At 41.4% G+C, this 12,840-nt stretch overlaps 1 protein-coding gene across 1 annotated transcript in view; it reads right to left on the minus strand.

The window, feature by feature from the left end:
• The window catches only part of LOC100477680 (follicle-stimulating hormone receptor), a 155,642-nt gene extending 143,388 nt beyond the window's left edge, over positions 1–12,254 (minus strand). The window contains exon 1 of the mRNA XM_002928295.4: positions 12,036–12,254. Within this exon, the coding sequence (XP_002928341.1) occupies positions 12,036–12,187 (152 nt within the window). The 5' untranslated portion in view covers positions 12,188–12,254. The remainder of the gene's footprint in view (positions 1–12,035) is intronic.
• Positions 12,255–12,840: the final 586 nt, after the last annotated feature.

The raw sequence follows: 12,840 nt of genomic DNA on the forward strand, positions 1-12,840 counted from the left end.
GAGGGCTGGATTGTAGCTTCGAGTGGAACCAGGGGACAGAAGAGGTTGGGACTATTGCAGTAGTCCAGGCAAGAGCCAATGGTGGTTTGAGCTAGAGTGGTAGTAGGGAAGGTAAGAAGTGGAGACATTTGTGCTATATTTTAGGGGTCAGATCTCCAGCACTTGGTGTTGGATTGGATTTGTGGGGGTTGGTGATATGTGCATTTCTATAGATGATGAAGCCTGTGAGAGGAGATTTTGAGAGGTTTAGGGGAGGGTGATTAATTGTACTATTTTCTACTTGTTTGGTTTTGAGATGCCAGTAAGAGAGATCCAAGCAAAGATGTCAAGGTTTCAGCTGGATATTACTTGCTTGGTGCTTAATGAAGAGGCCAGGTACAGCATATATATTTCGATTGGAGGTGAGGTGATGTTTAAAGCCATGGACTGGATGGGATCCCTGCAGAGAGTACAGATGCATGAGAGAAGAATGTCCAGATGAGGTCTGGGGAACTCCAGCATTTAAAGACGGGGTAGCAGTAAAGAACTCAGCACAGTCCCAGGTCTGGCATGAGATGGAGGAGGAAGGCTAGTGTGGTGTCACAGAAGCTGGAAGTTCAAAGGGAAAACTGTTTCAAGCAAGAGGATGGGCAACTGTGTGGAGTGTTCCTGAGAGGCATGTAACATGTGGGTAGGGGAGTGACCATTGATTACATCTGGCACCTGAATTGTGTGGCATTCCTCTTATATTCAGATTTTTATTTATTTGAAAAATAATATAACCACAGTATAAAACATACAGAAAATAAAGAGTAGTTCATTGGTACCTATGACACGAAAATTTTCAGTGGTTCCTGTGGGAAGAGAGCCAGACTGAGTGGGTTGAGTTACGAGTGGAGATTCCTGAGAAGAGATTGCATAATAAACAAATAACTAAGTAAGTATCTCTTACCTCTTGAAATCCCACTGAGAAGACAGCCATTTTTTAAAAAGGCTTTTTATAAGGCCACAAAGCCTCCTGAGAGCTGGTGAGAAATGTAGACTTTCAGGCCCCACCGCAACCTTACTGAACCAGAATCTGAATTTTCCCCAATATATTTTTCTGATTTGCTTATTACACATTAAAGGTTGAGAAGTGCTGACTTGGCAGAATCTAGAAAGTGGAATCCTAAACCGATGTGATTCACACTGCACAGTCCCTAAAACACTCAGGAACTGGAGACATTGGTGTCCCTGGAAGTGGGAGTGGGGAGGAAATAGGTTCAGGTGGCTAAAATAAAGAGGATTGGTAGAAAGATGAAGAGGGAGCTATACTTCCCGCTTGGAGCAGTCAGGCAAGTGCAGTCCACCTGAGCAAAAGAGCAAAGGTTTATTCTTTAAAGAGAGTAGAATAGATAGTTTCTGGACTGGAGGACACCAGAGAATACTGATGATGACGGAGGCCCTAGCCCTTTTCCTCAGCTACCAGAATGCTGGCATAGGGCTTCACCCTTTGGGTAGAAGCTCAGGAAAATCTTATCCAGGGAATTTGACCAACCCAAGAGGTGAGATTTAGATACTGACTCAGTGATTTCCCAACTTAAATAGCTCAGCCATTTGTTTGTTTCTTTCCCTTCCTTTCTTCTCCCCTCCTTTCCTCCCTTCTTCCCTCCCCACCTTCTTTGTACTCCTTCCCTCCTTCCTGCTTCCTTTGTTGTTTTGCTCTTCCCCTGGCATCTTACTGGAGGGCTCTGCTCCCAGAGCTACTTTGTAAGTTTCCTATCTGACTCTCAAAACTGTTTGTTCTTTTTTCTCTCGTCTTTAGTATTTGTTTGGAGGAATCAGATGCCATTCCAAGACTGTATGTTCTTATGGAAGGAGCTCAACAGCTTTTCACAATCAGGGTCCTGATAAGCAATTTTGCTACTGTATGTAGGATTTCAGATGACCTCTTTGCTGTTCACCATATTGTCATAGGTGCTTTCATTGCCTTTTTCAGTTTGTTTTCTAAATTAAAAAGATGTTTCTTGTTGCATTGTCCGTGGCCTCTCCCCCACCCCCAATATATTTACTTAAGGAAATTCTACACAGCTTGCTCAAAAAACAAACACCAATTAAATGAAGGTTTCTGTTGTTCCTGCCTTGACCAGAGATCAGCTTTGGTGGGTGTATGGCAGTGGAAAGGGTTTGGACTGACTCTTGATACTTGCTCAGGTGTTACCTGATGATGGCGTGATCATTCTTTTTCATTCAATTTGTTTTTCAATTCTAAAGCTAACATAGGCATGCAAAACGGCTTGAAATTTACACAAAAAGAAAACTGCTTACAAGTTCAGGAGCGCTGAAGAATTCCTTCTTAGCTTCCCCCTTTTGCCAAAGTTGAAATTTTTAAGTTGTGTCATTTTCAGAAGCGGCATCTGGGCTTTGTTGAGACTAAGTCTATGTGATTACCAGATTTCAGAGATGACACTCAGCTTCTCCGGGGAAAAGCTGGCATACACAGTCTGTTGATTCATATACTCCTTTAATCTACTCTCTCCTAGTATCCACATAATAGTATTCATGAACACAGCCACTTTGGGGAAAATTATAAAGTTGGCAAAAAAACCAGTGCAGACTACGTTTTCCCTTTTGGTGCTGTTTTCCACTTTCTATATTATTCTCTTCTGTCTCAATTCAAAGGACCTGGTCCCTTGTATTTGCACAATTTGAAAACTTCTAGTCCCACATTTAAATATTTGGACATCAGTTAGTTAAACCTTACCATAAATTTGCTGGTGTTGTTTTGTCACTCTCTTTTATTTGAGGTCTGCGTTCTCCTTGAAACATAAAGCAAGGATTTTCTGACCTTTCTGACCTCGGCTGTTGCAGAAGTGGCCCTGCCTAACTCCTGATATCAACGCTAGGTGGTCAGAAGGGCAAATCTAGATGGGACGGGCAGATGCCCAGCTTCTCACCCACTTGCCTCTAGCATGAAGCATGCAAGCATCTTCTCATTGGCTTTTACTGGGCACCCGTTTCTTCCAGTTCACACAATCTATGATTTCAGATTGCAACTTGCAATTAATTGTCAAATGATCAAATATGACAATGACTAATCTGGGTTCCCAATGGGGATTTTGATGTCTGTGAGTCAAAGTGAGGAAAAACAGTATTGTCATTATTTCTTTGATGTTCTTCTCTTCGAACAATTCCATGAGAACAGGCACCATGTCTTTCCTGTTGATTGTTGATTCCTTTTTTCCTGAGAGCCTAGTATAATGCCTTGTACAAATATAATCAAATATTTGCTATTGAAAGAAAACTTCATGAAAAATGAGCATCTTTACTTTGGACTCAAAAACTGAATAATACTGAAGTAACCTACTTGAGGTTAGAGAAGATAATAGTATTTGGATAGAGAAATAGAAGACCTATCTGGGAATAGAAAGTAGTGTATGAAGCAAAGAGTTAAGGGGATGGAAGATGAGAGAGAGGACCAGAGAGGTAATCTGAGGCCAAAATATGGAAGACCTTAATGTCCGACTTAAGACTTGGACTTTTGTCCTGACTCTGGGTAATAGAGCCCACAGGGGAATTAAATGAGAGCAAGAGCTCAGAGCAAGGATCTGGGAGGGCAGACGATGGAAGGCACAGAAACCAGTTCAGAAGCTGTACTGTGAGATGGTAAGGAACACTTGAGTAGAGGCAAGCCTGTCTTCCAGGGATGTGATCCATCATCTGAACCAAAATTTAGTAGACTTTATCAGAAGGGACAGAATATTTTATTTTATTTATTTTATTTTAAAGATTTTATTTATTTATTTGACAGAGAGACAGCCAGCGAGAGAGGGAACACAAGCAGGGGGAGTGGGAGAGGAAGAAGCAGGCTCCCAGCGGAGTAGCCTGATGTGGGACTCGATCCCAGGATTCCGGGATCACGCCCTCAGCCGAAGGTAAACGCTTAACGACTGAGCCAACCAGGTGCCCCAGGGACAGAATATTTTAAACTGGAGCCACTCCTGAAAAATCTAGTGCTCCAGACTGTGGCCGTTCCTTATGAGGGGGACTTTCTTTTTCATGCCCTTCTTATTCTGGGAGGACTGTGGATGAAATGTTCCGTGACCTCCCATCAGCCCTCGTTTATTGAGTTACAGTCATTGCTGGAGATGGGATCTCCCACAAATCTTTGCTTAAAACCCCTTGCCAAATTGAAAATAACAAGAGAGAGGGATATCTGTGTGAGGTTTCCCGGGCTGCGTTTCAAAACAAAACTGTCTACTGAGCCTAAAGGAACCCTGCTCAACCCCTACCCCCCAAAATCCCACAACTGAAATCACAGGAGTTGAGGAATTATATATCTTCTGGGCTCTGAGACCTAGAAAGAGCTTACTGGCTTTGGGAAGTTTGGTGCCTGAAGATGTTTGTCCCATCAAAGCATTTTAGAATTGAATGAAACTTTGGCATTTTTTACTTCAAGTTTCCACCAATGTACTGGTGAATTTTTGTTCTGACGCCTTTTATTAATTGATCTCTCTGTGTCACTTAAACTTAGGTGAGCTTTTTGGGTTCCTGTTTTTTAGAGGTTTTCATCAAGCTTGGCATTAGGGGGATACAAAAATTGGCTTATACTGTTTATTTTCCACTATTTCTGACATAGCATTCTGTGATGGCTCAGTGTTAGCTCTTGCTGAAAAGGTCTGGGAGAAGGGATGAAAGAGTGGACCCAAGCTACTCCTAAGACTAAAAATATCATTGAGTTCAAGGCTATGGCAAGGGTTTGGTTACTTTATTCTTTTTTTTTTTTTTTTTTTTGCACATCACTTGAAGTTTTTCAGATCATTTGGCATATTCCGTATGAAAGAACAAGGTAATGGCATGCTCAGATCGAAGACACAAAACATGCTCTGAGATATTTCAGGAGGAGGTCAGATTAAGAACAAACATCCAGATCTCATTATAATCAGATCCTAAGCAATTAAAAATAATTACTCTCTTTCCTAGCTGACCTTGTGGAACATATAAGCTAGAGTCTAGTCTTAATAAAGCTAAATTGGAGAGTCTAAATCTAACAGCTTAAAAAAAAAAAGTATAGTCCAATTAACCATAGTGACTAGATAACCCAATCAGTGGCTTTGGGGAAGGATAATCAAAAGTTAAATGAATTTCCTATTTATTGCCAACATGTCTTGCTTCTGAAGCTTAGGCTTCTTTGGTAGAGGACTTGGGTGAGGAAGGACAGCTCTCACCTTTAGGGTAAACAAGGAATTTTATCATCAGCAAGCTAGTGGAATTTTGCTGTCTCAAACCCCTACTCTTCAATCGCTGATAATGACTCTGTAAATTATAGCTCTCAGCCAATTCTCAGGGTAGAGTTCATCTTGTATTTTAAAGGATTCTTTCCCTGTGATGTAATTTCGACTTTTTCCCTTTCAAGGTACTGCATTATATAGCTCTCCCTTTGGTCATTTTTCTGATTCCTCCACAGGGAATATAAACCTACCTTACCCCCAGCCTAATTAAATTCCAAATGTTGGACAAACATATACCATTTCTCACTAAAGTAGGTGCAAGATTTTGTTTCGAGAGAAAGGATTATGTATGCATATAATGGGAGCTGTGCTGTTTGTTTCTTTCAAAGAAATATCTAAACAAGACAGTAGGAGTCTCCGGATATGGGCACTGGGGGCAATCTTCACAGTGGGATATTTGGTTTTGATATCCAGATAGAGCTACAGTAATCAAAGCACATCTGGGGAACACAGGAAACCTCACGTTCAGGGTTTGGAATATGACCTTAATTGGCAAAAAATTATATTTCTTTGAACATTTCTGCCTGGCTTAAAGTGATTTTGTTTAGGCAATGTCATTTATCTTTTCAATATTCTTGTTAGGTATAGAGAGGCAAGTATTATTACTTATGTCAGGAGAATTGGATGATGTGCTTAGAATACAGAGTGTTAAACTTTTTAACTTAGGAGACTTTGTTTCTGATCTTTGTATCTTTCTGAATAAATTAATTGATTCTAGAATGACATACAGGCATTTTCTTAAAACAAACACATAAAAAAGGCAAGGAAAATAAGAAAACTATGAAATCCTATAGTAGTTCACCACAGGGAGAGCAATAATCATCTTTTATAAGAATCTTTTCCTTAGTACTGAGGAATGGAGCAAATAAACAGATGTAATTCCCCCTGATTTATTGTATCATTTATTCTACATGTAATTGAGGGCCCAGAACATACATTGCATTGAACGAGGCACAATAAAGAATACAAAAGAAATTTTTGCTATAGTGGAGGAAATAGGACACACATGAAAAAAATAAGGACAAAGTCTGATTAAGTGTGAAATGAACTGTACTAGCATTTAGATTAAATAAAGATGAAGTGGTCAGGGAAGACTTCATCAAGGAGGCAACCTTTGCAAGATGATAAGTAGGCTGGATTTCAAGAGGCAAGAAAGAAGAAACTGAGGATAGTATAAACAGGAGGCATAACATGAAATGCACAAATTGAGCTTAAGAGCGAGTCTTCATCAGCCTTGCAGAGTAGATGGCTCCTATTGGAGAGCAGTGAGAGGCAGTCAGAAAAATGAGCCATTGGGTGATTTTGATTGGGGGAATCATAACTTAGTGGCAATGGTATTTTATGGAGAAAAATTCACTGACAGTGTACAGGCTGGTTTGGAGAAGAGAGAGATAAGTTGATTGAAAGGAGATAAAGTAGGACATAATTATACAATCCTGCTTTAGATGTTCAGGGCCCAAACAGATGATGGCAATAAAGAAAAAAATTACTGATGGGGTACCTCGGTGGCTCAGTCATTTGAGCTTCTGACTCTTGGTTTCTGCTCAGGTCATGATCTCTGGGTTGTGAGATCAAACCCCCTGTTGGGCCCCATACTCAGTGGGGAATCTGCTTGAGATTCTCTCCTTCCCCTCCCTCTGTTCCTTCCCCCACTTGCATGTGCACTCTCTCTCTCTCTCTTTCTCTCAAATAAATAAAATTAAAAAAAGAATTAAAAAAAAAAGAATTACTGGTAGTAGCAATATGAAGGGAGTTTATAAAACTGATTGGATATGGACAATCAAGAAAGTGAGCCATTCATACTCAACAAATCCAAAAGTCAGGAGTGCTTTACTTGTCTCATAATCCATTGTTTTACCTTTCCTTTCTTCACCTCAGTATAAGTAACACCTAGTTTCCACATGGCTATAGTCTTCACAGCCATCTTCCGTATGAGAGCACACTAAATTCTTAAACAGCAGCTTCTCAGGCACAAAGCACTGAAAACCCAGCCACAGATTGCCTCCAGCTGATACTGAACACTGAATTGGGAGTCAGGAGGTGCAGGCTGCAGTTCAGACTTGACAAGGGATTCATTCTGGTGGCTGGCATTGGATAGACCAGCCTTTGGATTACCTTTCTTAGAATGTGTTCTGCAGAATATTAATCCCAGAATATACTTTCAGAGAAAAAAAATGCACAATTAAATTTATTTGCAAACACCTAAAGCTGCATTTCCCTTTTGAAGATCACAGAACTTTATTGGCACAGGAAAAGTCTTCTCTTTTGGCACACAGTGCTGATACATCCCTCAGAATTAAGGAAAGACTAAAGTAGCTCCTAGCTGAACAATAATCTGTGATTCTGGAATAAGGTGAATGATCTATACCAAAGCAGCAAAACAAGAAATAGAAGGCAAGGGGAGAAACTAAAACAAAACAAAACAAAAAATAAGTAGATATTATAAGGATGGGTCATTTGAGATTGCAATGAGATACAGGAACTTGATATGAATAGAGGGGTCAACACAGGCAATGTGTCATAAAATCTCAATACAGATCTCCCTGAGTCAACAGGGACCACCAGTGGGCCCTTTTCTCCTCCAGTACTGTGGTCATCTGACCCTGCTGAAGAAAAACATGGCTGTACCTGGGCTGTCACTTAGAGCTAAAATTTCAGATTTTGAATGGGTGTTCACATTCTCCTTAGAAATTTTAAGTCCAGGAAGAATAAAGCAAGATCAAAGTGTCCTTTCTAGATTCACTGACTGCCTCCAATTGAAACTGAGTTTCTAGGGTAGGTCAGAAATCAAAATTCCTTTGACTATGGTCAGAACGGAACTTCCCTGAGTTCTCGGCAAATATTGAAAGCCTAAAAAAATCACATTTTCTTACTCAGAAAATAAGTGCACAGAGAGTAAGTGATCCAGCCACTGGGAGGAAGAGGAGACTGTTCTTAAGTAAGTAGGAGATTATAAACTATCTCAGAGTTAAAATTGTTGCAAGTATTCTCATACCTATTGATTCATTTGGCCATCGTGAACGCCCTCTGTGGTGTTTTCTTCCTAGTGTTTGACAGATGATCACAGCAACAACAACCATTGCCACCGCCACCTGAGAGGCATTGCCCTAGGTGTTAAATATTCATTGTCCCATGTAGGACTCACAGCAACTCTTTGAGAAAGCCTCACATTATAGTTTCCATTATACAGCCAAGAGCCCATGTGGTAGAGCAAAGAAAGAGTGTCATAGCCTGGGTTCGAACTTCAGTCTCTTGGATTCTAAAGATGATACTATACCATCTCTGACTTGTCAAAAAAGAGTAAAAAGGCCTGCCTGTGAGTATTGCCTTAGAATTCCCTCCATTCCTGCCCCAGCTCACCTAGTTCAGTACTTTCTTCACGGTGCCATGTTGTTTCTGGCTGACTCAACCCCACTCCAGCCAGTAAGATGTAGCCATTTTTAGCTATAGTCGAAGTCAGGAGTGGGTAATCAATAGCCTGTGGGTCCAAGTGGGCCTGCCCTCTGTTTTTCTGTGGCTCATAAGCTAAGACTATTTTTCACCTTTTACGCGATGGAAAAAAAAATCAAAGAAGAATATTTTGTGACATGCGACCATTATATAAAATTCAAATTTCAGTGGCAAAAATAAGATGTTGTTGGAATAAGCCATGCTTATTCGTTTATGTTTCGTCCGTGGCAGCTTTCCTGCAACTCTGCCAGTTGAGTAGTCACAGCAGAGACTCATGGCCCATAAAGCCGAAAGTCTTTATTACTGGCTCTTAACCGAAAAACTGCTGACCTCTGGGCAAATTCGAAGGGACATCTTTGTTTGAAGAGGAACAAATGAAAGGAGTCAAGAGGCTTTCATTATACACAGCCTAGAGAAGAGGTAGGAACACAGGCTCGAGTTTGGATTCCAGCTCTGCCATACGGGAGCCACAGGGCTGACAGCATCCAAGTTATTGAACTGTTGGGCTCTTTGGTTTGCCTCATGTGAAAAATTGAGCAACAATAGCAAACTTACAGTTCTCTTGTGAAATTTTAATCAACTATTTTGTGTAGAGCTTTAGGCAAGTGGTATGGGCCCTTCGGTAAATGGAATGTACCTGCCTGTTGGTGGTGCTTTCCTGTTGCTTTGGTGTTACTATTAACATGGGCAGATGGTTGGGAATTAGAAATCTCTCGTGAGAGCTGGCATATATATAAAATGAAAGTGCCGCAAGGTAGATGGAATGATAGGATAAATTGCACATGGTAAGATGTAGCAGTTGTTTTCCCCCGAGTGAATCTGGCTAACAACGAAGCTGTGGTGTGTTGCGGGATTAAGCAGTTGCCCTTGCTGAAGCCCGGCTATTCCATCCACTTCCACCTGGTTTGATCATCATTAAAGACCACACCCAAATGCAGAAGACTGCAAGGTAAGTTAGAAATACGTAGTTGAACAAACCATTTCATCTTTCCTCTGCCTGTGTTCCAGATAAACCCAATCTAATCCTTTTGAAAAACAAAAACAAATAGAAATAATTGTTTTTGCATTCTAACTCAACATCTGAGTTCTAGTTCATTTGGCATTTTATCTGCTTTTCGATGATGAACAAGCTAACCTCAAAAATATCCTCGAATAATTTTTATATATGTAACAACTAAAGCAGCATATATCTTCTTTTCCTCTATACACCTTGCCCAGAAGAGTGTAAAGCTGAACTCTAGACTGGCCCAATTCACACCCTGTTAATGAGCATGCAGAGAAAAGAATCTTCTCAAGATTAGATATCTGGGAAAACTTTAGTCCTCAAAACTCTCAAGCAACTATACTCACTCCTGGGAGGGTTGAGGGGGATGCCAGTAACAGGCAAATACTTTCTTTCCCCTTCTTAGTTTTCTGCAACTTTGTCCTCCAGCATATATACCTAAGGAAGGGGTTCACCCAGAGCTAGCCTTTGTCAAGAGCGACAAACATGCTCTCCCACAATCTCTCAGTTACAAAGTGCTCTTGGGCAGAGACATGTTTTAGTCATTTGTATCTTAGTATGAATTATTTTTAAAAAATCATACTCCTGCTCCTCCCACACCATACATACTCCCCGAGGTTTGGGGTTTGGGAATGGATTTTCTTCTTTTTCTTTCCTCCCTTCTTTCCTTCTTCATGTTTTCTATGCAGAATGAAAAAAAAAAAAACCTTCTGGTAAAGAGTTGTCAGAAAGTAGGTGGCCTAGTGCAGAAGGGAGTTTGGGATGGATGAGAATCACCCTCAAATTAAACCTTGTCAGGGGTTGTCTGCCCTAGCAGTTGGTTGGCACTGCTTGGCTCATCCAGAAACAGTGGAAGAAGTGGAGAGGTAGAAATGGCTATGTTTGTGAGGGAGCTATATCCTTCAGTGTTAAGAACAATCCAACCGAACTAGTTGTGTTAAAACTACTTTAGAAGCAAGGAACCTGAGGTTCGGAAGGGGTTAAGCAATTATTCGAAGTTGCTTAGGAGCAAGTGAGCTCAGGTACACCGGCCTTCCCTGTGTTTGTAATGACCTAATAAACCAGACTGTGCACAGGCACGTTCTTCCCCATCATCAGGAATAGTTGTCTCATTGGAAGCAGCGTAGCCAAAACGCAGAGCTGACTAGTTCTTTTCTCTGCCACTGCAGCAGCCTCTGGATAGGAACTGAGGACTTGAGAAGTCCAGGCAAAAAGTGGCAAGCGCAACTAACCAGGTGTGCGACCATTTGTCCCTGAGTGACAGTCTGAAAGCACCACTATATTTGAGTGTAGCTTTGGTGATTGTGAACTGAAAAGATGACCATACTCTGCAGTCAAATAAGAGTCATCCTTAGCTTTATGGGACCAAGAGCGAAACAGGCTTCCAGAATAGTGGCTTCTTTTTAAAATTCTTGGAGTAAATAGACTGAGTGTGTCTACAACTTCTGAGCCTCACAACTTGCTCATACTGAGGGGAAGTAGAAACTAGACAGGCAGAGTAGGGTTTGGGGGAAAGAACAGTAGACTGTGAGTCCAAAGGCCCGATTTCTCGTTTTGGCTGTGCCTTGACTCGTTGTCAGAGACTGGACAGATCTCTTGACTCTCCGGACCCCAGATTCCTCATTTGTAAAATGAAGAGATAGAGTGAAATGATGTGTAAGATCTTGTCCAACTCTCAGAGTCTATCGACTTCCTATTAAAATAGTTCAGAGAAATTCTGGAGTTGTGAATCACATTTTCCCAGCTGTATGAGAGATGATGCTATATTTTTCCTGTACGCTCTGCCTCCCTTTTTCTTTCTCCCATTCTTCACACCCTTTCCCCTCTCCTCCAACTCCCTGTTTCCCCAGGAAGCAGAACCTCAGGTCAGGAATTATTTGCTGGTGCCTCCAGAGCGGCAGTGACTTGTCCCTTCTTGAAATTCAGTGTCTTTAGGAGATATGTTGTAAATGCCACTTAGATCACGACTATCTCTCTGCCTCCAATCCCAGGTCTTCAAAGTATCTAGTTTTTCTTAGTTTTACTCTTCTGGTTCCACCAAAGACAGTTTGGAACCCAAGAGCAAATGTCTTGAAAAGACTCAAACGTCTTCTTTTTGCCTTTGCATTGAGCTTTCCGCACTGCCCTTTCTCGGCAGCTGCTGAGACAAACTCTTAAGATCCTGGGAGAGCTGCAAGCAGGGGTGTTAGGCTGGGGGAGTCTGTTTTACTCAAGCGTTTGGTCAGGGCAGAAATAGTTTAACCCAACAGTTATCAGCCTAATATGAAAATAGTAATAGCATACAACACACAAATGCCAGCCCCACCGTTGTTCCCGCTGTCTCTGATACTCACAGTTCAACGGCATTCTTGGGGAGGTCGGAGGGGATCTCTGTCACCTTGCTCTCTTGGCAGAGGAAAACCCTTTGAGAGCAGTGACAGATCCGATGATGACATCCGAAGCCTAAGCTCAGGAATGCCAGCAAAGCGACTAGGAGCAAGGCCATACTTATTCATCCATCCACCTGCTTTCTTCCTGCATCTGCAGAGAAAAATCTCTGCAGATTTCAGAAGCTCCACACAGCGCCCTTATGAGAAGCGATCTGCCAGGGTCATGTGACCCACCAGGGCTGCTGCTGCTTTTTTTTTTTTTTTTTTTTTTGGTCACTTCCAGACAAATAGCAAAATTCCTGTGTGTCAGTAGTGATTTCCCGGGCAAGATAAGCTACTCCCTTATCCCTCTCTATTGGATTTCTTCCACCCTGACCCAAGGAAGACAGGAAATAGAACCTTGATGCATGTCTGGAATAGTTTACTTTAATTATACTGTAGAAGCGTCCCTGCTGATCATTATTCTCTCTTCAAGAAAGTGGTATGATTGACTTCCCCCAAAAAAAGACATGATCTACAATGTGAAACATCAATAAGAGTGTTACTCAGTGAAGGGTGGAGACTTATTTCTAGTCTTGGCATCAATACCTTCCTCCAGCCCACTTAGTATAAAACTGGAACTTCTTGCTGCAATTAATAACCAAAAATGATGTTGCTTAGAAGACAGATAGGTGGGCTAGTGAGTTTTGGGCAGATAACCACAGGTGGAAGGCACCGCTGAGAGGGTGTCCACAGAGATAATTGACTTATCTGAGTGATTTGACGAATG

This window comes from Ailuropoda melanoleuca, chromosome 4 (genome assembly GCF_002007445.2).
Source record: "Ailuropoda melanoleuca isolate Jingjing chromosome 4, ASM200744v2, whole genome shotgun sequence".
Lineage (NCBI taxonomy): Eukaryota > Metazoa > Chordata > Mammalia > Carnivora > Ursidae > Ailuropoda > Ailuropoda melanoleuca.